General features: G+C 39.7%; 1 protein-coding gene across 1 annotated transcript; it reads left to right on the top strand.

Annotated features, from left to right (window-relative positions):
* The first annotated feature begins 80 nt into the window (after positions 1-80).
* Positions 81-26,038, top strand: jakmip2 (janus kinase and microtubule interacting protein 2). The gene is made up of 24 exons (XM_023429408.2): positions 81-242; positions 11,903-12,150; positions 13,190-13,444; positions 13,620-13,862; positions 14,492-14,701; positions 15,429-15,527; positions 15,697-15,843; positions 15,953-16,093; positions 17,119-17,175; positions 18,080-18,202; positions 18,358-18,486; positions 19,525-19,608; positions 19,823-19,885; positions 20,178-20,276; positions 21,622-21,723; positions 21,931-21,984; positions 22,094-22,159; positions 22,258-22,326; positions 22,767-22,844; positions 23,211-23,261; positions 23,668-23,820; positions 23,912-23,977; positions 24,338-24,414; positions 25,963-26,038. The coding sequence occupies exons 2-23, from the start codon at positions 12,022-12,024 to the stop codon at positions 24,386-24,388; spliced, it is 2,469 nt and encodes an 822-aa protein (XP_023285176.1). The 5' UTR covers positions 81-242; positions 11,903-12,021; the 3' UTR covers positions 24,389-24,414; positions 25,963-26,038.
* Positions 26,039-27,287: the final 1,249 nt, after the last annotated feature.

Below are 27,287 nucleotides of genomic sequence, written 5' to 3'. Positions count from 1 at the left end.
GAGCCGGCTGAGCTGGAAACCAGTGAGCTCATTCTGGCTGCATGGAGAGGAGGGCGGGGCTCCCAGCATCATCACCACCGGCCATCACTGCTTCATTGTACGGGCTGGCTGCTGCTGATGCTGAGATCGTAGCGGAGGAAGCGATTTTTTTTTTCTTAAAAAAAGAAAAGAAAAAAGGAGCATGCCATGGACACGGTTTCACACAGATTAGGATGCAACATATGATGAAAATCGACTGCGAGGTAAGGCAAGGAAGATGGTGTTTAGATACTGCTGCCGTTAGGTTGTACATCGTCTGAAGTGGGAATTACTGGGACTAGCGGGCCTGTTGGTTTGAGTCAGGTTGATCATCTCAGCAGCAGTGTGAGATACATTACACTCGTTTTCATTCACTGCCGCTTCAACCCGATACTATAACACTAAAACAATAAACACCACCGTCGTGTGTAATAACATAAAAGCGGGGAACTCGTCTTATTTGCTCGTGTAGCATTGCTTTAGCCTGCATGTCGGAAGTGGCAGATCCTGGCCTACACTAGCCAGCCCTTCAAAGATGACGGGGATCGAGCCTGTTTCCGCTTAGGGATTTTTTTTTATCTTACACACGACGGATGTTCACGCTGCATCGAGCATCAATCCTACTGTGTGTTTTTCTGGTGGCAGACGTTTTGGGTAGCCATACTTGTTGTGCAGTGCAGCTTCCAGCTGTTGATGCTCGTGCTTCATGTAAAGCCAGATGCGCACTGTCTTATAAGCTACATAATTAGGCATGTACTGTGTGTGCATTTTTCATCTTGACAGCTCATCGCACATAACTGCCTGTGTCTGGGAAGGATGCTGCAGTGATGTTGCAAGAGAATGCTCGTCCATATTGGGCTGGTGGGGGCCTCCAGCCTGAACCACAGAGTCTGGTAGCCTGCAACTGCCTTAGGGTGTTACACTAGCCTGATTTAACACACATCACCCCTGCTGGGAGGGTATTTGTCACACTATTGTTCAAGGGTCAGCACAGATGTAGGATAGTGACTGCCCGCAAAGTTAATAGTTTATAGATTGAATTGCAGTTGCAGGAGCCATTCAATAGTACACATCGATGGAGCAAATGAAAGCAAAAGGATCTAATATAATTACTGGGATAAGTTAGAAAGTGTAAAGTGTAAAAATGAACACAGTCACACTAATGGAGACCATGCAGTCAGGCAGTATGATTCATCTGAAACAATGATGTTTCTCTGCTTTTTGGTTGGAGCTGTCATATTCACATTTGTCACCATTAGATTAGATTTCGGAATATGACATTCATCTTTAAGTGGGGTCCTCTTTTGATGCTTGGAGCCAGTTTAGCAGAGCTGGGTGACTTTTACATTAATTTATGTTGTCTGTCTTGTTGCATTACTGTTTATTGTCATATTATTTCATAGATATATTCCCTACAATGTGTTACTGCTCATGTACCATCAGTGGACAACCTCATTCATGTAATCACCTGTGTGAAGCAGGAAGTTGATTGTGAGGTGTACTGCACAACATTTTACTGTTTTTAATGATGGTCAAAATGTTAATGTTACTGTAAAAGACTAAGAGAAATGACAATTGGATTTGGATAATCACATAACATAAATATGGATGATCTATCATTATATGTTGTTTTTTTTGTTTAAGAGACATAATTTACTACTTTAAAAAACACCATGTAAATGAATCATTTCAGACATGAAAACCCTGCAGCAGATGTGGACCTACACCATTTTGGTGCACTTTCCTGCACTATTTCCCACATTAGCAGAGTGCTATTAATACACAGGGATGATATTTTGCCCTCCTGCAGCTGGATTAGAAGTCATTTTTGGCCTGAACTAAAATGCAATCCAAAAACAAGTAGGAGAGTGCCGCTTGACTCCAGCCAGTGCAATGACCCTTTCAACCAACTTACATCACTACCACATCCCAGACTGATTAAACCTAAGTTGCTCAGTGACATTGGGGCAGCGCTGGCATCAGTGTGACTAACTTTTGCTGACTCAGTTGCATAAGGTGGATTAGGAAAAGGAAAAATAGTTCAGAAATGTAAGATTTCCTTTGCTAAAAATAGGCCACTACAGAGAGAGAGATTAAGCCAAAAGTGCCTGTTTAGCAGTTATGAACACATGGATGTGAAAGCACTAAAGGCATCTGTAGGTCAAGGTCAGTTATTAGTGGAAGTTTGGATTCCTGCCCCACATGTGAATGAGCATTTGTAGTCAACACTCACTCTATCTACAATAGAAAGGATTATCTAAACTGAGACTGTGACATACAATAAAATGATTAAACCTGTAGCTACGTTGTGCCTCTACTATAATTCTACACTAACAATGATAAAAATGCATCATGTAAAGTCTTGAAAATACAGTGGGGTTCATTACTGTTATGTAATATCTTATATTCAATGACAACTTTTTTTCTTTTTTTTTTTATGATTGAAGTGCAATCTTTTATTACCACTGGCAAGTTTTAGGAAGGTAGTCAGGGTGAATGGCAGGTGTCCAAAATGCAGGAGTCTGACACCAGAGACCAGGGTTTCCATCATGTGTCATATAGGTAGGTTTGGTTAACGTTAGGACAGGTCACTATTGAAAGAGCAGGTATTGTTGGCTTGTAATTGGGCCAGTAACGTTTCTCCTGAGACATGTTTGTTGGTGCAGATTAGTAGGATAAATGGAGGCAGAGCTGAAATATACTGTGTGGAATATCTGTGTTTCCTTAAGGTTCACCAATAACTGTCTTTGGTTTTGATCCTCCTGATCAGTTCTGACCAAAACCTTGCCAGCTGCTTCTCTACAGAGTCTTAGCTGGCTGGTATACTCAGTATACTTACACAGTGCTTAAGGGCCGATGCAAACTCCAAATATGAACCTCAAAAGCAGCCAAAGCTTGTTTATTTCCTAATCCGCAAACCTAACCCAAGGCAAAATATGGCTTGCACAGTAGTTTTATCGAGTAGTGAATGACAGATGGTAGGTCCTGATATGGAACGTGTTGGCTCCAGGTTGAAAGATTTATTTTCAAAAGGAAAAACAGAAGCAAATCACCTTCTCAGCTTTGCCTCTTCTTTATGAGCAGAAAGGACATTGTCCATTTATGTTTAATCTCAGCTCTTATATGTTCCCAAAGTAAATATGACATTGTGATTTTAGAGTTAATGGAACTTTTATTCTTCTAAGTAGCCTGATATTGATATTGAACGCAGGAGCTGACTATCCATTTCTCCTATGACATTTGACAATTGAATTGCAGTGAATGAGCCACATTTGGAAAAACAAACAACCATCTATCAAGAATCATTTCTAGGCAGAATTTGCTATTAGACCTGAGAAGCATTAGGCTAAAGCCGACAAGCAGCAGAGAAGCTGACGTTTATCTTCCTGTCCTGGTAGACTCTGTCTGGAAAATCCTAGCACACAAATTTGATGTCTGAGGAGTCAAAAGTGGGTCATGGTGCCAGTGTGCTTTATGTTGTAGTGTTTAATACACACAAGTTCACATTATTACTCTAACAGTGTGATACAGGCACACACACACACTCACAGTCAGTGCTCAGAGAGAAGGGACTCTGTCTGTTTTATCTCTCTCCTGACTGAATCTGCTCAGGCATACAGTATCACACTGTGGGCATTTTTCTCCTGCCGACAGCACGCATGCTCTGTTTTTTTTTTTTGTTTTTTTTTTTTTGTTTTTTTACACCATTCATACAGTTACGCACACTCACCCATAGGTGCCCTCACCCAGTGCAAAATAGTGTTCTACTGTCAGATGCTAAGCAGCTCTACTTGAAGGGTTTGTTTCCTTTTTTTTCTTTTCTTTTCCTTTTTTTTGATACTTTGAGTGTCCAGGCAGTTGTTTTCAAAGCGTCACTAATCAAATTTTTTTTATATAGAAACAGTGAATCAAAGTACTGTGTGTAATGTAAAAATCATTGAATATTGGACTTCTATTGAACACATCTTCAAATGGATGTTAATGTTGCTGTGCATTTAAATGTCCCATAAATAGGGCTGCACAATTAATCGAAATATAATTGAAATTGCAATATGGTCAAGTGCAATAGGAGCTGCAATTTTTTTTGATAAACGTAAAATGTGTCACATTGTTGTGCATTGTTAGCACCATAAGCATTGTGGTGCTACAGAGATGCCCCGGCCTACAAATCATATTCTCCAGACGTACATGTTTGTTTGGTACAAGACCACATCATCATCATCAAATCACATCATCATCATTTTTAAATTTCAGTGAAAACGAAATGCAAAAATGATCAAATTGCATCGCAATTGCTATCGCAATATCTGCCTAAATAATTGAAATATTAAATTGTTTTTAGTATCGTACTGCCCTACCCACTATTTCATAAAACAAATTTATTGTATTAATTTGACATAATGTTCTGCCCAGCTAAACCAGTTAGCAGCATGGCCCAAAACATACTGCATATACATATAACATATTACTAGAAGAACACAAATGTAAAAAATGCAAATGTTTGGCCATTTGTGTGCCACAAGACAAAAAGCATAGAGCTCTGGCAGATGATAATGGGCATATCTACAGCATCTCCAGCTAACCTGCTTACCAAGCTATACCAAGCTATAATGACACTCTGTGGTCCGTTACAGAGAAACTCTGGTTTGCATTGACAGCAGTCCAGTTGAAGTTGTGCAACAAGGCTCTTGAAAAAAAACGTGCTTATCAAAAAAGTAGTTATAAGTAATGAAGTATTAAGTGCAACATGTCTATGCTATTTGCCCCTATTGCATTAGCATCCTGCTTTGCTAGCTTAATATACAAACTGTAGAGGTGATGGCATTTCAAATAAAGCATTTAAATCTCTATAGTTTAAATTATAATTTACAGTGACAGTGTGATGGATGCGTGATCTGCTTGACCTGCTCACTGGTTCTTAGAGGAATACTGTAAACAGCTTTTGCAAGATCCAGTTCTTTAAACCCTTTCTGGCATGACGGAAGCAATTCCGTTAACTTGTGTCAGTCCCTGAGATTCAGTCCATATAAAATGGTCCTCAGTTTCGTCAGACCTCAGTTTCGTCAGATGGTGCCATTTCTTGTCGGTGAGGATGGTACTGCACTGTAGCTGTTGGGTGTCGTACAGTGTGTTTTGACAGCTACAAGCAGTGTTGTATAAGGTACTGGTATTTATTCTCCTTCTCCCAATATTTTTTCTTATTTCTTTAGTCTTCTGTTGATGTCAACTGAAATGTTTTTCCTTTGGAAAAATGTTGTATGGTTGTCGGTGTTATTTTTAAAAAGATGTTTAAGTGGTTCTACCTGTCCTACCAGTCTGTCTTCATACAAAATTCAGATAACATCACTGTTTCTAAAACTAATTTGCTTCTTTGTAATTCACACAGTTGCTATCTTTTGGTCCATAGTTTCTGGCATTAAAAAGATTGAAACCGGTCTCCAAGATTGATGAAGAGTTCTTAACTTGTCCTTAAGTCTACTTGTTTTGCAACTTTGGTTTTAGGATGTGAAGAATGTCTTCCTTAGTAAGCTGCTGACCTTTGGGGTGAGCAGGATGTCAAAGGAGTGATTAAGATGCCTTTAAGGTTGATTAAGCTCAGTTTGGAACCTGTAGAATAGTTCTCTACCTGCTATAGAAAGTAGCAGTTGCTTTAAAAGAAGCAGTGTCTGAAAGAAGACAAATAAATCTCCCATTTTAACTTCCTCTGTTTAAATATTAAAGCCATTCCCATGTACAGCCTGTGGTTTGAAAAGAGTGGAGTGCTGAGTAAGGCTATTCCTCAGTTATTCCTAGGGAAACAGAAATTACAGTAGACAAAAGGTTTAAGAAGGGTTCCTCCTATTTCTGAGAATTCAGTATTCAGAGAGCCGAGTGATAAACAGGGAAAGTGATATATGTAAAAATAGAAATGGATTTCAAAATAGGTTATGCAGTTGAGGCTACATCCGGTGCATGGCCTGGGATTTTCCATGAGGGCTGTGTGTTTGTGTGTGTGGGTGGGTGTGTTGTGTTGTGTTTATTTGACCAGACAGAGGATTATTTCCCAGTGCAGTCTGAAAATTGACTATGACAGTAATCAGATTCACTTTGGGCTCACAGTAAATTCATATTTAGTCTCACCCTGCAGGACAGTGGATGCTGGCTGCTGTGGATGGTTTGTAGGTTAATACAGTATTAGTAGTCATGGTGAATTCTGGTTGGCTTTGCATGATGGTGGTGTATTCAGCTCAACTGGGATGAATTTTAGATGAATCATCAGTTTATCATCATCACTACCACTGTCCCCCCCAACCCCCTGTTGAAACTAGCGTTATGCATACTAGATACTAGTTTATGCATATTGTTGCATAGTTTACAGCACAAATTAAATGCAGTAATAACACCATAGAATGAAATAGGGCTTTATTTTCATTTTTGATCAATCTGACGATTATTTACTCAAGAGTTTTTGAAAGTGTAAAGAAAAAAAAACAGCGAAAAACAGAAAATTGGAGACGCTCTAATATGTAATCTACCACTTTTTATGCCAGGACAGTCAAGGGGTCACAATTCTACACAAATGTCTAATAGGATAAATGACGAAGTGATGACATTTTATATGCAAATGATCAAGGGTCAACTTCACTGTGACATCATAAAATTCAGCAAAAACACATCTGGCCATTATTTAATGCTGTAACTCAGGAAGGGGATATTGTAACTTGGTTACGGGAAATATGGTACAGCATATGATACAGCATTTTTACTAAATAGAAAGGATAAACAGCAGCCAAAGGGATTTTCATAACCTGGCAACCTTATTAAAGCCTTATATCTGCTCTACAAAGCATTAGCGAAATATTTATTAACAATTAATAAGTCATTAATCACAACCTTTAAACCCCTTATGAAGGGTTTTACATAAAAAATAGATCATATTGGAAGATCTAGAACATTTTCGAAGTTGAGTGACAGTGATCCAGCAGGTCTGAGTTCAGCCTAGTGTTGGGAAATCGGGTATTACAGACCTGGTCACAAGTGGAATGTATTTGCTGTTAGAATAGCATGTGAAAGAAGTGGTCATTGGTTAAACCCCTACTTATGCAAGAGGAATCTGCTGCTGTAGCTGAATATGTTCAAATATTAACCAGCCATACATTGACAATCTGTCAGGTGGAAAAAGGACTGCTGAGCAAGGGAGGCAAGGGCTCGGATGAGATTTCTGGGTCTTGTACCCTTGCCACATAAAGTGTAGTGTACATTATATAAGAGCATGTGTCACAGTGCAAAACAAAGTAACACATTGTGCCATAATCTTTCCATTGGAAGTGGTACAGCAACCTAAATGTATCCAATATGTTAATGTCTAAGCCTCATACAGATGATTATGTAATGTTAGCAGAAAAACCCAAAACATTCTGTACATATTAGGTTACTCTTTGTTTTTTGGTGTTGAGATTTGCCTGTTTGAATTTTCCCCATGTATAAATTCAACAACTAATGATTATTTTTATCACTGATTTATGTCTTTTTTTTTGTTGTTGATTGTTTGTTTTCTTTGTTTATTTTTGCCTGCCTGCCAGAATTCCCCAGAGCCCAAGGTGATGTCTGAAAGTTTTATTTGACTAATAGTCAAAAACCCGAAAATAAAGAATTTACAATAATATGGCAGAAAATTTAGCAGAAAAGCAGCAATTCCTAACATTTTAGAAGCTGAAATGGGAGAGTGTTTAAAACTGGAAGACAAAATATTCAGATGACATGTCTTTATGAGAATTTGCAGCTATGACATCAGCCATACAGCACGTGGGTTCTTGCGAGGCTGACTTGTTTTGTATCCCACCAAATGATGTTGTTAGACTATGTAAATAACGATGAAAAATATGCGCAGAGTTAAAAGTCAGGTGGTGTCACTGATAATTTTGACAGGGTGAGTCAAGTCCAGTTCTATACGATTTAATCAATTTATTCCACTGAGTTTGATCATTAGTTTGAGTTTAGAGTCACTGTGAAGTCAGAGAAAGCAGTATAAAAGATCTTACTGTTTAACAGAGCCCAAAATATAATTAGTTAAGTATATTCTAAACCTCCAGAAGTGTCAAAATAGGCTATAATGTTGCTTAAATGACAAACCAAACCATAAAACTATTTCTTCTCTTTTTGTGTGAAGTCAGGATTTGCTCACAAATGCATCAGCTGTGTAAATGTGCACCAAGCACACAAACTGTCCCCCTCATTTGCTCTTCCTTTTGAAACAACCTACATACACTATAGCAGATAGGCTGACACAGGCCGACACGGTTGCGTAAACAGGACCTAAAAATGTAGGTGGAGAGTAAGTTGAGGTGCTCAGGCCAAGGAAAGCATCTTTTTTCCCCCTTTTTTTTCCAGCTATTTTAACTTGTCATAATGTATGTATATTTCAGGTTGTAAATATAGCTATACATACTGTGAAAATATATTCAAGGTGTATCATTCACCTTTATGGTTTTGTGTTTCTAACTTGTTACTTCCTCTTCTCTTCACATATCTATCTCGGCACTATGTGTGTGCGAACAGCTACTGGTGCAGCGGTTTTCATCAGGGTTTCATTGGACACCCTCCATAAGTGATACTTAAAAAGCGCAGCAGCATTTACAAGGCCCCGTAACACTGCAGCGTTAAAAGCCCATGCGGACCAAACGTGACGATGACGGCAGCCTCATCTCTAATCTGCATCTCAAAATCTTTTAAGCGATGTTATGTCATTCCTCCTCCAGATTATCACGGACACCGTCCAGCTCCTCCTGAGTCATCGTGGTCTTACACGATGGTGTGCACATTCATATGCACGTGCACTTTTGTGGATAGATAACTAACAGTGTGCAGTTGGGAAACTCCTGGCCTAAAAGATCTCCCTTAAAGTAACAGTTTAACAACCTTATGGAAAACCCCAGATACTATAGTAGATATTTGCATGTGCAATGATAATATATGTAATCCTCTGATGGTATGATTTTAAATGCAGCAGCACTTTTAATTGAAATCTAAGACAGACATATTATTCAGACAGTCAAATAAGCGTCTGAAATCAATGAAGCGCGTCCTGTCTTTGGAATTTTGGTTTGAACCGTGATACAATAGCAAAGTGTATTCAAACTGGAGGCTGACTGGTAGCTGCTTCTGTAAGACCCTGTAAGGCCCCTGAGCAAGGCCTTTTAACTACTGCTTGCACATGACTTCACCAAAGAGAAACATATTGAATGAAGGGACTGCTGCGTGCGTATGTGCAGACAGAGAGGGCTGTGCAAAAAAAGGACTCAGTGCAGTTGCCTTTTAATAGAAATAACCATGCCAGTGTGTATTATTTGTATTCCTGTAGCACACATCCAATATGAACCTCTCTTTTTCTGACAATATTGCACAATTTTAACTCGCCCTTCTTTTTGACTGCTGAAGTCTATAGAAGATACTACCCCAGTGGGCCATGTCATAATGTTTCAGCAATGGGAGACACAGACAATGAGAGGAAGATTTAATTTGAAAGTATGAGACTCTTGGATCAACTGTGTTTCGAGCTTGCCTTCAATAAGTCAGGAATGTGTGTGCTTTGTTAAAAATTCTAAAAGGAAAAATGTTTCTCCCACGACAAATAAGGGAAGGGAGTTTGGGGATTTAAAAACGTAATCCATCAAAAACATTCCTGCTTTCTCATCGTCTAAGCCACCCTGTTTGAGTAAAACAGGATAAGCCAGGAGCATGGCACATGAAGAAAAGACAAATAGTGGGTCAGGAAGGATTACCACTGACTCTGTATACCCAGATAACCATCAGCTCCAAAAGAAATACTCCTCTGCTGTGTTACTCATTCACATCCATTATCATTAGGACCATTTCTCTAATTTCTTCCACAGAAATGATTATCATTGGCCACTTAAACGTTCTCGTGGTAGATCTCATTGTCGCTCTGCACTATGTATGAGGTCCTGTCCTTGTGCTTTGTGTATACTGTTTTCATATCAGATATGTGTAGGAAAATCCAGCTGTAGCTAATTACCGTTAATTACATAATGGCTCAAATGAGACATTTGTCTGTTCTCTGGTTAATGTGCTGTCGGCAGCGGGTGTCTTGTCTTCAGCTAAAGACATCACTCTGAAACATCACTGTATGACTGCGACTGGACTGTGTGTTTTTGTAGTTCTAACGGGAACCAATGAAGTGCTGAGTCAGATTTAAGCCTCTCCCAGTTGAATCACATAACAGTTTAACTTGATCTGCTTTGCAGTTGTAAATCAGGACCCTCAGTATTTCCAGGAAGTAGCTTTGTAGCGTTGTCCCAAGCATCCGAGGGATTTTACATTTGCATCATAATGTTATAACATGATGATCGAATTGGATAATTGAGTTTTTAGCTCTCCACAGGGAGTAAGACTTTAAAACTACACATTTACAGCTCCATCTACATTTTCCAGAAAGCGGCATATTTCCAGTGTTTTTTTTTATTGATGAATTGACTTGTTCTCTTAGACTTTATCTTTATGGTGCGATCAAAGTCACCCAGCATTCATTTGTTAACTCGAAAAGCATGACAGCTGTTGTAAAAAAAAAAAAAAAAGATAATTTTTTATAAAAGACAGATGAATGTCGTCACTATTTCTTCAGGGTAGCTGCATGTGATGTGTTTTCTTAATATCAAAGACACCATGTAACAACAAGTTCCTAGAAAATGAGAACGATATAGCTATACAGAATTTAATCTAGAAAATAATGTTATGCAGTTTGTGCCGACATGGTGTGTTTATGATTTCACTTTAACCAATTCACCCATCCACATGCATACAAACACATTAATTCTGTTCATCTGGATAATTTACCATATACCATATATGAAGCAAAGGTCTGGAATGTTTATGATCAACGTTGTGGGTGGGGATAATAGTAGTTAAATGTTCTTTTGCGATTTCAAGAAAAATAAGCACTTTAATAAGTAATATATAAGAGAACAAAAATGTGTTTCATAAAATAAAATGCTTAAGTTTTCGAAAAATGCAATAAAACGTGTAACTTGAGTTTGCCTTTTTCTTCTTATTTGTTAACTTCATTTCATATCTCCTGTGTGTGAATCTCACTCACTGACTCGAGTCGCAGTGATTGGCTGAGTTGCATCACGTGAGTTGATTTACCAAACATGCAACTGGTCTGTTAGTTCCTAAGCCAGTGCATTAAAGGTTAGAAAAGTTGCTCCGTCAAAACAAATTTGTACTGATCAATAATTGACAGGTGATAGGACCGGGTCCGTATAGGACAGCATGGGGGGCCAGTCCACTTTTTAGTGACCTCGGATATAGGCCCTGCATCTCAATCTCAAACCCATTTGTTCTTCATATTCTTTCACTGTTCTTCCAAGCAATTTGAGCCAAAATTCCATATTGAATTATATTTGTGTACACTGGAGAGGCTTACTTATGTAACCCACCCCTAGTTTTAATTAGCCATGCTAATTTCAGTTTTCACTTGGTCAGCTGGTTCACCAATTTGGCATGGACTAAAATGTCTCACCAGCAGAACTGCCATAAAATTTGTTTCAGAGCGTCCAGAGGATGAATACTAATGATTTTAGTGATCACCATGTGAACGTCAACATGTTAACATTGCCATTTTAAGCATGTTAGCATGCTGACTTTTGCATTGAGCTGAAAACCACACTGTCCATAAGTACATCCTTAGAGCAACCAGCAATCATCTTGTCATTAGCCTGCATATGTAATCTTCCACTAGTGCCACTTTACAACTCATCCTATTCACACAAACAGACGCATTTATGTGGAAGGGAAGGCCACACATGCACAAAGTCTCAGTTAAGTCACCTCTGCAGTCTGTGCCTCGTCTCAGTTTGTCTCTCTTTGTATCTCCTCCACCCCCAAGCCCTTTTGTCTGATAGGAGAATGAGGAAGAGGAGGACCTGGAAACCGTGGGAGCGCCGTGGAATGTTACTGTGAAGTCTCAATGAAAGCATTAGAAGAGCCTGTCTAGTATTTGACTCAATGGCCAAGAAAGGGCGAACAAAGGGTGAGAAGCCCGAAGCGCTCATCTCTGCCCTGCAGGCAGCCAATGAAGATCTCAGGTCCAAGCTGACTGACATTCAGATAGAACTACACCAAGAAAAATGCAAGGTATCGTACAGCATAACTTTGACGCTGATATTTAAAAGATGATTGGTCACTTTCGATGTAAACTTAGTATATTTGAACGTAAACACTGACACGAAGTCTTACATCACATTAGCTCATTAACTTTTTAAAACCAAGTCAATAAATGAAGGTCCCAAAAAACATAAAACTTCAAGTGGAATCTTAACAGCAACCTTGGACACTACCAGTTCACACAACAAGTACATCGTGTGACATAATACCATGCATGACATGCTTGTGTTTGGATGTCCTGCATGTGCTTAAGTCTGGCATATGTCCAGTTAATGCTAAAGCACTGCATGAGCTGCATGTGCTTTCATATAGGAAACTAACACACATTGCCAAATTAGTTAATGCACAACACACACATGGATATGTATGTCTCTTATATGGACATTATAGTTACACCTTTGCAATGGATTTGTTAATATATACCTTTATGCCCTTTGGATTATGCTGATCATGTTATATATTGACTCTGTACATATAGAACATGTACAGAAAAAGGATGTTTTGCATTGATGTGACATTGTGTTACAAAACTGTCCATGAGGACGAGGGGTTGGATCTGTCTCTTATACACATCTTCCCCCAGGGAAATTACACCCTTGTGATTTTTGCCTTTTTTTTTTTTACTTCTCAGGCTACATGTGCCTTGTTCAGACTTCACTGCACTTGCCGACTCATGGTCAGTGAGTGCAGGGGGCTGTCCAAATCTCAGTTTATTGAGTTCATCTAGAGGGCCTCAAGCAAACTGAGAATCCTCTTATAATGTACTAATAATGTAACATATTTATTTTTGATTTACAAGATTTTTCATGTAAATGTTTGTTGATGTAGGTTTGATATATTTTTTTTCCTGTGACTTAATTTGTCCCCTCTACATCTGAAACCAAACCTAGAAGCAAGAATAAAATTAAATCAAAGAATTCATGTTGGAAAAACAAGTGTGCTGTACTTGGAGTAAAGCAGTGTGTGTGTCAGATATAATTCCTTTTATTCCTTTTCCTTCCTTTTATAGGTGAGCAAGCTGGAGCGCGACAAGGTGCAGGAGGTGAAGCGGGTGCGAGAGCAAGAGCAGCACCGTCACACTGCCATGTTAACAGAGCAGCGGGCAAAGTGGCACGAGGAAAAACAAAAGGAGCTCCAGGCTCTCAGGGAAAACCTGACCCGGCAGCATGAGCAGGAGCTGGCACGCCACGCCAAGATCAAAGACCAGGAGAACCAGAGGCTCAAAGCCGCACTGAGCGCCATGCGTGACGGCAGCGGAGAGAAGGTGAGGTTCAGATATGGGAGTGAAGTTGGTGTTGAATCAGAGAAAAAGGTAGGGTTTGCTGCTGGGAAACAAATATACAGAAATACAGACACATTTCACCTAGAACAAAATCCCAAAGCAGCGGCTATAGATCTGATATGTCAAGCCATATATGAAGACCCTGCCTCTTCTTCAGGTGCGCACGGCACTGACCCTGGAAGCCAAGGAGGAAGCACGTCGCTTCTTTGACCAGGAGAGAGTGAAGCTTCTGCAGGAGATAGCGGAGCTGAAGTCCGCAAAGAAACAGACCGACGAGGCGTTGAGCAACATGATCCAGGCCGACAAGATGAAGGCTGGCGACCTGCGGGTGGAGCACCAGCAGCACCAGGAGCAAATCTCCAAGATCAAGTGGGACTGTGAGAGGGACATACGCAGACTGGTACTGACCACTGTACTACTTCATACTTAATGACTGACTTAAATATAATGATCAATAATATTAGTGAGATTGAGCACAACGGAGTTAAAAAAAAAAATTATCACATCAGCTACATTTCTGTTGTACGTGAGCTATGTGAATGAGTTTGTTATAGTACAAACATACTGAATAAGAGTCTTGAGGTTCACGCAGTTCTTTCAAATACTCCTGAAGTTAGAGCTCTGTTAGAGCCTAATCAGGTATGTGTGGCTATATATGTTGAAAATAGGCCTCAAGTTATAGTTGTTTTTATACTTTTCTGTCAGAAAGGAATCTGTGAAAGTCCATTAAATATCTAAAAATAATATTTTATTTGCTTATTTTGTCTGAACACCAGTAAAGAAAATCCCAAAGGTATTTAATTTATAATAATCTGCAGCTGAGAAAGGCAGCAAATTCTCACATTTGACAATATGTGGTATTTTTGCTTTATAAATGGCTTAAAGAGTCAAAACAATCACTGCTCTTGTCTTTGTATAAGGTCAATGATAAATTAGCTACAGTAGACTGGCATCGGAAATAAACAAAGCAAGAGATATCCTCTCAGCAATTTCTTAACAACACCACTGCGTCTTTCTCCTTCACCACAGGTGGACGAAATCAAATCTAAAGACCGCACCATCTTCGCGCTGGAGAAGGAACTGGAGTCAACATCAGGGTTCTTACAGAAGCTGCAGCTTCAGAAGGACGCGCTGGATGAACAGCTGTTCCTTGTCAAGGAGGCTGAGTGCGGCTTGGGAAGCCCGAAAAGAGAGATTCCAGGCAGAGCCGGAGACGGAGCAGAGCACTGTAGCAGCCCAGTAAGGAGAGAGGAAGAGTGATCCACTTATTCTTTTAAAAAATTAATGTCAACCTATTGATTTGAACTCAGAGCCTTTCCCTCTTTTCCGACCTCCTACCTCTTTTTTCCCTCTTTGCTTTTTCACTCTTAAATATCACTTTATAGCTGAAGTGCTCATATTCCAGAGCTGGTTTCAAGCTGCTGAAGAGGATAGAAGGATCTTATAACCATAACGTATTCAGCTCAAAACCTGCCTGGAGCATGAGCACGAGAGATGTGGTGCAGAGTTTAAATAGGTTGACATTAACTATTACTAATCAACGCTTCAACCATGATCAACTCATGAACTGACCCCATACAACCGAATAAACTGTATGTAAAAGAGATGACCATCTTGTGACAAGTAAAATGAGGTTTAGTTTCAATTAGATTGAATGGTTATCAGATGCTAGCACATTAACATGAAAAGTGCCTTGACTCTTAAAGATGAGGGAATTTCATGGCCCTCTCATTTGATTTATTTTTTTTTGTTGAGATTAGCTTCCTGCAACATGCTAGTTCCTAATTCTTAGTAATACTGAACTTTTAACTAGATTGATGTGGTATTTTTTGTATTAACGAATAGCATTATCTGACAAAATATTTAATTGTGATCACGCTTGTATTATACTTAATTTTAAGTTTTCTTTCCTCGTCACCTGGCTAGTAAGTGGATCAGTGAAATGACACATTTTTGTTTATTTCAGGACCTGAGGAGAAACCAGAGGCGCATTGCTGAACTCAACTCAACTATACGCAAATTGGAGGACCGCAACTCACTGCTGGTCGACGAGAGGAATGAACTGGTATGACCAAAATGATTTATTTCATCTCCTGCTGTCTCTTCCCTCTGTCAGTTACCTTCGCCTGTCTGTTTTTTCTCCCAGCTTCTGTTTCCAGGTCTTTCTTTAGCTTTTTACCTTCTTCATGTCACCCACCCTTTAATATATCCCTGTATCCCTTTCTGCCCACCAGCTGAAGCGAATTCGAGAGACGGAGAAGCAGTGCAAGCCCCTGCTGGACAAGAACAAGCTGCTCAATAAGAGGAATGATGATTTGACCCAGACCATCCAGAAGCTGGAGGATAAACTCAAGAGCCTGGCCAAGGAGAACCTTGAGATGGTCGGCACAAACTTATATTACCATTGTACATATGTTTTGTAAGCGGATGATTGACAGATGGATGATTGCTCTCTCTCTCTTTCTCTCTCTTTGTGTTGTGTGTCTGCAGAAGGACAAGATCAGCTCCCATCCTCCACTGAAGAAGCTCAAGTCTCTCAATGACCTGGACCAAGCCCATGATGACCAGGAAATAGCCTTTCTCAAGCTTCAAGTCCTGGAGCAACAAAGCATGATTGATGAACTGACAAGAGTATGTTTTTGTTTTTGTTTTTCTTAATGTGCTGAGGGTTCAGATTAGCATTTTTGTTTGAGATTACTGTTGATGTTTTCACTAATTTGCAGAGCAAACATTTGGGGTCATGGTGTTAATCACGAGCCGAAGTGGAAACTGGATTTTCCTGTATCCTCCCTCACAGTATTGTGTGAGACACCTCACATGTCCAAAAATCTGAGAGTAAAAGATATTTGGATGATTAATTGTCTTGAAATTCATAACATTACTTATTTGAATGTTATTTTAAAAATAAGTAAACGGTGATACTCTCCACTCACCTACTTGCTGCTCTTTGGACAACTTGAAGTATAAATTACCACCACTGTTGCAGCATCAACTTAACATACTTGTAACCAGGCAACTCTATGCAGCTTATTGTGCCTCCACACCAGGCATTATGTTTTTGGTTTGTCCATTCGTCCTGTTCTCTTGAACGGATCATCTCAGTAACGCCTCGAGGGAATGTCTTCAAATATGGTACAAACATTCACTTGGACTCAAGGATTAGCTGATTAGAATTTTGTGGTCATAAGTCAAAGGTCACTCTGACCTTACAAATATAATATTAACCTCACTGATCAGAAAACCCAGAACCAAATGATGACCACAAAACTACTGATGTATGAAATGACAGAAATTTTCACAGCAGCTGGAGAACAAACTCTTGTTCACTGGAAAACAATGACAATGGTGATGATGAATGATACAAGGATAATGCAGGGCAAAGGATGGTGCATCATACCACGTGTCACACTTTTCAAATAAAAGACAGCGAATTAGCAAACATTGTCTGCAACGACCGCAAGGCAGCATCTGTGCATAATGTCTTTAATCATATGACGTATTCACATTGTAATCCCATCCTCATCCTATTTAAGGATATTTTTAAACTAACTGTTATCATGATGAAGAAGAAAATGTGACTCAACTGACCACATCTAGTCCTCAGTGAACTGTTTAAAGAGTGTATTGTTTATCCATTTCTCTGTGTTTTGTTCCAGGACCGTGAAAAACTACTACGAAAGAAAAGGCATAAAAGAAGTTCAAGGCCAATAAAGGTAGAAAGAATTGAATTTGTTTGTGGCTGTTTATCTTATACTGCACATAATTCAATTAAAGGAGCTATTTGTAAGTCTTGCTAATGCTACATAGCCAATATTAGCATTAATAACTGTTTACTTACCAGTCTACAAGAAATGGTGCGAGTTCATCCAGTTTATCAAACTTCCTTTACTCACCAAGAGCTGTTTCTATTGGTGGAAATCAACGCTCTTTGTTTTGCTTCCATTTCTATCGCTTCTTTTCTTCTACTGAAGTTAACATGCTAACCAGCTAGCCCCAACCCGATTGCACTGCCTCATTACTTTCCGATACGGTGTCCCTGTCGTGTCCAGTCTGCCCTGAAGAGGTAGCATTGCTCAGAGGGCGTGTTATAAACGTAAACCTTTAAACGTAATGATGGCTGAAGACTGCCAAGACTGGTAAGGACTTGTTAATGCTAACACTGGCTATGTAGTAACAGTGAAACTTACAAATAACTCCTTTAAAAAAAACATGCTCTGGGACAGTGTATTCTTTGAAAATATACCCTTGATAAATGAGTATTCTTAAAGAGCTAAGTGCTTTCCAACGACAATTTCAAAGAGGCGTTACTGTGGTAACACAGCTCTATGTAAAAGTTAGTCTGAATGTTGATATCATTTCTTGGCCTTGTGTGTCGTTTAGCAAGTCAGTGAGTAGAAGCAAAACCTCCTGTAATGGCACAGAAAACAAAAATCTGCATTTACATCTGCTAGAGATAATGATACTGCTTGATACAACAATGCAAAAGAAACAAGGGCAAGCTTATGAGGCACCCTCAGACCGAGGACACTTTGTCCTGAGGTAATGTAAACTAGCCATGATGATTGTTTGGCATTTATCACTGGAGACTATTTGATCTTTGAATTCGTCTAACTGCAGAGGCACATCGTAGTAGACACTTTCTTTGGGTATGACGAAGAGTCCATGGATTCGGAGACGTCCTCAGTGGCCTCGTTCCGGATGGACAGAACTCCTGCTACTCCCGATGAAGACCTGGATGAGGTGAGATCTTGCCTTGTTTTCGTTATGTTAACAAGAAAGTGTAGCTCACCTTCCATCTTTTGGAGTATTATAGTGACTGCATTTACATTGACATCAATCTGTGTGTGTCTGTGTGTGTCTGTGTGTGTCTGTGTGTGTCTGTGTCGAACAACAAGGGTCTAGCCAATGAGGAGTCAGAGCTGCGTTTCCGTCAGCTGACCAGGGAGTACCAGGCCTTACAACGAGCCTATGCCCTGCTGCAGGAACAGAAAGGAGGCATACTGGATGCTGAAATGGAGGCCAAGGTACATACAGGACACATTGAGAAGATCATTTTGATTTAGATGCTCCACCAATGTTCAGTTCTGTTCTAAAAAAAACTGGTTATGCCTAGGTTATCATTTATAACAACAATGTGCAAGCATAAGTTTAAGACCAGATCATCAAGCAAACAAAAACACGGTCAAATAAGCTACAATAGATGAAAATTAAATGATTAAGTAAATTGAATTTACTTACTTATGCATCTGTTTAGGATCAGTTCCTTCTAAGTACCATATTTCTTGGAATACTGAACCACTAATGTACTTAAAGATATGAGGTATTTTGATCACCATAGCTAACTTTAGCAATCCAGTGAAAGTATAATTTTTGTAATTTCCTTCTCTAAATATGTTGGCAGTAAGTTGAAGTGAGGTCATAGTTCATCGTTATATGGCTGCAATAAAGTTGTGGGTATTGAGTTACGTGGAATTTGATTATCTCTAAACTGAAACATTTAACAGCTTTGTAGTTTATTCTGTTAAACCAGAGTGGTCATCTCGGGACCCTGTTGAGTGTTGTCATGTGGTTTGTTTTAACAGGGTGATGTTTCACCTTTACTTCTCAGTAAAACACAGAGGAAGTGGATTGTTGTGTAAAATGTCTTAAAAACTAGGACAGCCTCACGTACGGTAGGTTGGGATCTAGTGCAGTGGTTCCCCGCCCTTTTTTAAAACTTTGTGATTAGTTGACGTGCCTCAAGGACCCTTCCCCTGACTGATGAAACTCTTGGCAACCCCTAGCTGCACATTTCTGACTCCGCCTGTACATGAAAAGTACATGTACGAAGCCTCATTCAAGTCAAATCCCTGCAAACTTCATTAAATGACAAGCTATTTTAAGGCGGGTTCTCGCATAGCTTTTTCTGGGTCTTACATTACAGTTAATAGAATATTTGAGGGGTTTGAGCTGTTGGGTGGATAAGACGAGAAAATCAATCTGTACGCATTTATTTTTTTTTTTTATTTTTTTTTTTTTTTCAATGGACCCCTGGTAAAACTGGCATTTTGCTCATGTCTCAGGCCCAAGAGCAGCTCCATGCAGACGTTCTCAGGTATAAAGCCAAAATCGAGGACTTGGAGAAGGAACTGAACCAGAAGGGACAGGTAGGTCACACAAGCACATAGCCTACATGGACGAAGGCACCTGCATGTATGTACGGGAGAGAGAGAGAGAGAGAGAGAGACAGAGAGAGAATTTAAAGATAACGAATCAATATATTGATAGATGTACAATGACTTTACTTTGTCAAAATCTTGGGACAGAAAAATTATGTCGTAGCTCTGATTTAAAGCATCAACTGTTTCTGTCCTCCACCAGGACTCCAAATGGGTGGAGGAGAAGCAGCTCTTCTTACGGAGGAATCAGGAGCTACTAGAGAAGGTTGGAGTCGTTTTCCAATAATCAAACACATACAGCATTGCGAAAAATGTTGGACAATGTAGATTGCACCATTTGAAAAGGAATCTGACATGCCAGAAGTTTTTTTTAAAGTTTCAAAGTGCTTTGGAATTAATCAGTTTGACGACACCTGTCACAAATGGTACATTTTATAATTAGCATTTTCCAATTGAAGAAGTTTCTTACCGTCAAATGTACTTGCAACTCCTACTATATAAGTGTGTGGACAACTGCCGCAACCCGCTCATTCATTGTGATTCTTTATGGTGTCCAGGTGGAGAAGATGGACTCAGAGTGCAGTCGGCTGCAGCAGGAGCTACAGGACTCCAAAGACCAGAACGAACTGTTAGAGTTTAGGATACTGGAGCTAGAGGTCAGTCGCAGAGAGTTTCCTACTAAGTCTGCTTTACCCTAGCATGATAAAAGTTCCTGTGTGGTGAGACCATAAGATCCTGAAAATGTCATAATGAGCCCAAAGCGACCTCAAGATTTTTGTAGCCTAATAAATGAGTCTTGTGAGGTAAACCCAGCATTCTGTCAGATCCAAAAGCGTTTTGGTTGTCAGGTTATGGATCCAGCACTGTGAGTCTAAATCATTTTATTGGTGCTGTACTGAGTTCCAAAAAAACATTTTACTATCCTGAGAGCACACACCCTAAGATAATTTTATAGGCACCAGAGCTAGTTCTAAAACCAATTTTAATCCTTCCAAAAAATCCTGTCAACGTGTTCATTGGCTGAAAATAACACTGATGATGAAAGAGAAATCTCACATTTTATTTTTGTCTGGTAAGCAGTCTAAATGTTTTTTGCTTGTTATTGTTTTTGTCTGTTTTGTAAAGAACAAGATCGTGTCTCAAATGAGTTTAGCCAAAATGTTAGTGGTACTTTGTCTTAACTGTTTTCCAGCCACAGTGATCTCATAGGCTGGTTTTTAGTCCAAACGCTGGCGCTTCTTGTACATGATTTTAAATCCACTGCAACTTCAAAATGAAGGTCAGAAGAATTACATTTTCAAAGGGTAAAGTCCAAAATCAAGGATTTTTAACAGGTGAAATATCTCATGTTGTGGAATGACTCTTTGCTTTACCATGTAAAACACTGAAGTTTTCACATGCTAGACAAAGTCGCATTTTCTTTTATGTTCAATTTGCCTGTCAAGTTAGTCACCAAGCAATAAAGACAGGCAGCCCACCAGTCCATCAGTCAGGCTGATCGGTAGCTGACAGTGGTCTTTGTGTTGTGGCAGTGCTGTAGTGCAGATACACGAACGCAGGAGAAGAGATCGCTTAAATGTGCACAGTACAGTGTTGAAATCAGCTGATGCAAACTCACAGTGATTTCAACCTTAATTTGAATTAATAGGGTTTTTTTTTCTGATGCTTCTTTGCCTGGAATTTGGGGTAGTCAGCATTTTCATGGCTGCAAAAAAGCAAAGAGCACCACCTACTGAAACTCAAACATCACTGAAACCATGAATAAAAAAAAGGAAAAAAATGGGATTCATTTAAAAAAAGAGGAGCCTGTCAGTTCGTCTGGCAGCCATATGAGCAACTCTAATGTGTCACAGAGGTTCTCTCTGTTTGGAATAAATGAGTACTACTGTTATTACAGTCCAAAGTAATAAATCTGAAAATAGTCACCCAGGTCTGAGTGTAGAGGGACTCATGATGAGGGTTAAAGTGAGTCAGTATAACGAAATGTGTCTGTCGTTGTAGGAGCGTGAGAGGAGATCCCCCCCATTCAACCACCTGAGGATGCATCCCTTTTCTGAGGGAGTCAGTGCTCTGCAGATCTACTGTATGAAGGAGGGGGTGAAGGTACGCAGTGAAAACAACTTTCATGCTCCATCATAGTAATTAATCATAAAGTAGAGATGGTTCCCGGCGCCGGGGATCCCACTGTAGCTGGTAGCAAATGGAGAGCTGGGCATACTTTTGTTTTTAGTTTAACAAGTTTAACAAGCAAATACACTTTTTGTAAATGAAACATAAATTACATTTTATTTGTTTTGTTTCCCCTCACAGGATGTGTGCATACCAGATCTCATTAAACTTCTAGATATCCTGGGAGATAATGGGGTAATTGATATAAATTTAATACATCACCCTATGATGCAAAAAAAAAAAGGGCATATTATTAATTAAGGTTTTATATATTTATATATTTTTTCCTCCCCCTTTTGTATAGAACTTAAGAAACGAGGAGCAAGTGGCCATTATCCAGGCTAGCACTGTTTTGTCACTTGCAGAAAAGGTAAGTTTCAGATAACAAATCAAAGATCACATTTTTAGTCAACACACAGAATAGTTTGTGCTGCACTGACTCGTGTTTTGCTGTTTGTTGCCCTCTAGTGGATTCAACAGATCGAGGGGACAGAGGCAGCACTGCACCAGAAGATGGTGGACCTGGAGATAGAGATGGTGAGTCACAACAATCCCCTACAGGAAAATACTTTTGATATGATTGAACCTGCCAGTATTATCTCTTATCTGTTCACATCAATTATCTATGTAGTCAAATGACAAAAATCTCACACCTCTTGTTGAACTAACATTGGTCTATTTGACTTACATTTCCTCAGATATAATATTATTCTTTTTGCAGTATGCATGCTCACAGTTCAAAGCATCTTCTCTTCAGCCAATATTAGTGTTTCTCTCACACTCCTTTGATTTCCAACAACATGCATCAAAAGAGTTCGGCATTCCTCTCATTTAGTGGCACTTTGTGAAAATCAGATGAGCTGCAGCTGGACTTTCTTACTAATACTATAGGCACAGTATATAGAAGCTTGGAAAAAAACTGCAGTGGCACAAAAAGATCGCATTCCTGACCTGTTTTACTTTTTTTTTCTGTACAGGAAATGTTCTGTAAACAGAAAGGATATCTAGAAGAAGAGCTGGACTACAGGAAACAGGCCCTGGACCAGGCCTACTTGGTATGGTTGCATGTCTGTATGTTTATACATCACATTCTGGGGCCAAAAAAACACTGTCACGCAGTCACACTTTGGGGACACAGCAACTTGTCCAACCTGGGGACCAGTATTTGGTACATAAGGCTGATCAATGACTGTATTTTATAGTTTAGTTCATAGTTTTAATTATGACAAGGTTACGATTAAGGGTTGGGGTTAGGTGTGTAATAGTTATTGTAAGGTTTCCAGCAAGGAAGATAAGTAACTGCAGCTTCCTTTCTAGTATATTACAGTAATTTTCATGTTTGTGTGTGTGTGTGTGTGTGTGTGTGTGTGTGTGTGTGTATGACATTAATGGTAATAACTGCCCCCTCTTTCTCTGAACAGCAAATCCAGGAGTTGGAAGCAACGTTATACAACGCCCTGCAGCAGGACAAGGTTCTTTCATTTCATTCAACATATTGCAGTCTTATTGTTACAAAAACAAAATTTCAGGAGCGAGGTTATTTCTAGTGAAGACAACAGTTTAGAAAATGTCAAGAAATGCGTCATCAAAAATGGTTATTAATTTGTTTCTGACATGCAGCCTTGTGATCACACAAATCCAATTATTCTGGAACAACTCATGGTATCTACATGACCCATTCACATGGTTTCTTGCAAATGATTATAATGAAAGACTTTGAAATTATGAATGCAGATTAGAAAACAGAGGCTTCTAGGAAACATAAAATTACTGAAAGGCTTCTAGAAATCTGATGAAGCATCTGCTGATATAAGAAGTGTGTAACATCACGGTCCATCACGGTACTTAATGTGTGTGACGCCTGTCTCTTCCCTCCAGGTCATAAAGTACGGCGAGCCCCTGGATGAGCTCCAGAGGGACGAGCTGCGGACGGCGGTTGAGAAGCTGAGGAGGCAGATGCTGAGGAAGAGTCGAGAGTACGACTGCCAGATCCTCCAGGAGAGGATGGAGCTGCTGCACCAGGCGCACCAGGTCCGTCTACGTCAACCGCGGCGATAAGATGAAGCTTTTCTCAACAAATTAAAAGGATTTCTAACCGAGTTCTCTCTGAATTTTTTTGCAGAGAATTCGTGACCTTGAAGACAAGACAGAAATCCAGAGGAGGCAGATTAAAGACTTGGAGGAAAAGGTAGGACAAGTGTGATGTTTTTCTGTAAATGCGACAACTAAAGACCATAGAACTCACAATGACACATTCATTAGTTGTTGATCAGTCACAATTAAAGGGATCTTTTTTCACCATAAAGCGTGTGGAATTGTTTATTAAAATTATTATTGAATTGAGTGTTTGTAGGAAATGGGAATTAGGAACACAGCACAAATGCCATGAAATTCTTGGAGAAATATGGTTTCATAATTGATACTGTTCCAGCTTCTCTTTACAGTGAATCTCTGTGTCCTTCTCTGCTGTTGCTAACATATTTCGAGTGTTTCTCTAATTCTCTCACTTTCTTTCCCCCTTCTTCATTTCCTTTCTTTCTTTCTACAGTTTTTGTTTCTATTCCTCTTCTTTTCTCTTGCCTTTATCCTTTGGCCTTGAAGTCTTTGGCGTGTCCTGTAGCACAGGTGAGTCCTGTGGGCTTTGAGTAGAAAGCTCAAACCACCACCGTCTCTCTTCTGGACCTTGGTCAAATAGTTTCCCGTTAAAGCAGAAGCTGCACAGCAAGTGTTTTTTTGGCTTTGTGCAGCTGCCAAAGTAAAAACTGGGAATTCTCAGTCTGCTCTGCCTGGATCGGCCTTGACAAATGGGCAGTATTAATAACACTTCATGATAAGGTCATCTGACCTTTTAAATAACAGCAAGGAATTTCTGCGTATTTTAAGAAACGTATTTTAATTAATCTAATTAGGAATGTAATCAGTATATCAATATATCAAAAATAGAAATACTGTAAAAACTGTAGATGCTGCACATAATACATTGATAATCAGCCAGTGAGTGCAGAGTTTAAATTGAACAAACTGTACATGACTTGTCATTAACATTAAATCTGTAGTTGTTTCAAAAAGGAAAATGCAGACTGAACACACCTGTACACTGGTGACATCTTGCGATGGTTGGCTCTTGTATTTTTTGCTCACAGTGTGACCACTAGGTGGCTCAGTGCCTCCCAGCAGCAAAAACGGATTTGACCCTGGTCTGCTCACTCTCCCGCCTACACATTTACTTGTTTCACCTTGCCTTGACTCAGAAATATCCAACTCCCATTACCTCTTTCCCTTTTCTACACCTTATGCATTTCTGTTAATCTCCATGTGTTTTTTCCCATACTACATGAACATATCTTTTTTTTTTTATCTTATTGAAAACAGAACACATGGCAAACAGTGGCGCCAACATCACCACCTCTTCTGTTTTGTGTATTTGTCTTTTGTCACCTCTTAAGTTTTAACCCATGTTTCTTTTAACCCATGTGTGTTTTTTTTTAAGTTACGCCAACAGTTTTCCAGGTTTGTAAAGGGTCTTACAGGAGAATTCAGTCCGTGACTTTTTAACAACCTGAGTCACAGCTATTACCTTTAATGCTGCATTTTCAGCCACTTGGGGAGGGGGGGAGGAGGGGGCAATGCAACTAGCTGTAAAAACAACACTGACACATTATCACCAAATAAAGTTGTTGTGGGTTAGCAAAAAATAACATATTTACACATCTACATCCAGCAGATGTAGTGCTGTGCTGGGCAGGTAGCATACAGCTAGGTGCCTCCGTCAGCTGGAAATGTGAACCAAAACAATGAAGCTGCGGGCGGTAAAACCAAAACAGTTAGCTGAAAGATGCTAAAATGCTCACTATGAGGGGAAGTTCAGAGTCCATCTCTTTGGGACATTAAAAAGAATATCAAAGAACTGCCACAAATTTATTAAATAGCCATACTTGGAATAGTTTTAGCCTGGAAAGTATGGAAACAGTATGGATTACTCATATAGTGTGCTGTACCAGATTGCTTACATTACTTTCAGTTATTTTAAAGAGTATGATACAATTAACATAGATTGCTCAAGATTATAAGATCTGCAGGTTATGTTAAATTTGCTTTGATACACAGTTCGTTTGACCGTTTTAATCCTCTATGACTCCTCTCTCTCCGTCTCCCTCCCTGTCTGTCTCTCAGGTGGTGTGTCAGCTTGGAGATCTTGTTTGTGACTACAGTGTTATTTATTTTCCGGACAAGCGTGGAACAGTGTGTGTAGCAGTGACTGCTGTCAGTGTAAGGTGGATGTGTCGTGGATGTTCACACTTCAGATTTTATTCTTTCTTTCTTTTTTTTTTTTTTAAATTGGGATGGGGTTCTCAGGATGCTGCCCAGGATGATTTTTTTTTTTTTTTTGTTGGACATTAAACATCTCTCCAAACAAGAGTGCAACACACAGTTAGAAAGACTTGCAATAGATGCAGACACACACGCACGCACACACATACATACGGTTTACCGACACGCATGCATATACAGAAGCATGCAGATGCAATCACCCAATTACACACACACACACACACACAGACAAACACATACACACATGCTTTGACAAATCCAAACCAAAGCCTGGGAAATGTTCTCTCTGCCATGCAGGGTAATAATATGTCATATACCACCATTTAGCCACAGTGGGAATATAAACAGACAGAAAAACTCATAGACAACGAGGCAAACAAACCACCAGACCACAGCTTCTCTTCTTTTTCTCTTCATTCCTTTACTTTCCAAACCTGAAAGGACGTTCCACACGAATGCGACCTCTCGGTGAATAGAAGCGAGCCAACTCAGGGGCCCTTGAGTGCAGAGGCCGTTTTTGAACAGTGCTGGTCTCAGGTCAGATTATATTAAGGAACACTCGGGACGTGGTGTCTCATCGGTTGGCCTGCCCGCACTGTTCCCAGGATGGTGCTTACACAGACTGCCTGGACTCTCCAGAGTTTATACCTGGAAAAAGACAGACCTACACTGCAGAGACTGGTGTGTACAGACACTAAAAGGGGGGGATACAGGACACTCAGGTTGACACGTCCTCTCCGGACACACATAACACTCTCTCTCGAGTGAAGAGAGATCAAAAGAGAAAGGAAAGATTATGGGGGGGGGGGGGGGGGGGTGCACACTCTCTGATCCAGCTCCACTCAGCCTGGATCGCCACAGAAAAACCTACGGATTGTCAAACCGCATCTTAATTTTTTCTCAAAAGCCAGCAGACTGTAAGAGCTTTACTCTCTGGTTATCTTCTGGTTTTTTTTTTCCCTCCTTTCTTTTTTACAGCTCCCACAACTCAGATACTGTGTCCCAAGATTTCCACCGAGAAAAAAATCCCTATTCTGTACTGTAATATATACATTTGTTGATATGTACATGAGTCTGAATTATTTCATGTAGTCTCTCCCCTTTTATTTCTGTGAATAGTTTCACTTTTCTTTTACTCTCTGAAGCAGCTTGAACAGTTGATGTAC

This window comes from Seriola lalandi, unplaced genomic scaffold (genome assembly GCF_002814215.2).
Source record: "Seriola lalandi dorsalis isolate HSWRI2012SDOR001 ecotype SW California unplaced genomic scaffold, Sedor1 jcf7180002054893, whole genome shotgun sequence".
NCBI classification, from domain to species: Eukaryota; Metazoa; Chordata; class Actinopteri; order Carangiformes; family Carangidae; genus Seriola; species Seriola lalandi.
Note: the sequence above shows the minus strand (reverse complement) of the source record. Positions and strands in the feature narration are given on the sequence as shown.

What these genes read in the sequence shown, in the direction of transcription:
- jakmip2 (XM_023429408.2), top strand. Translation starts at nt 12,022, where the DNA reads ATGGCCAAGAAAGGGCGAACAAAGGGTGAGAAGCCCGAAGCGCTCATC. An exon ending in CAGAGCACTGTAGCAGCCCA is followed by an intron (nt 14,702 to 15,428) that starts GTAAGGAGAGAG and finishes TGTTTATTTCAG; the next exon opens with GACCTGAGGAGAAACCAGAG. An exon ending in TCGACGAGAGGAATGAACTG is followed by an intron (nt 15,528 to 15,696) that starts GTATGACCAAAA and finishes TCTGCCCACCAG; the next exon opens with CTGAAGCGAATTCGAGAGAC.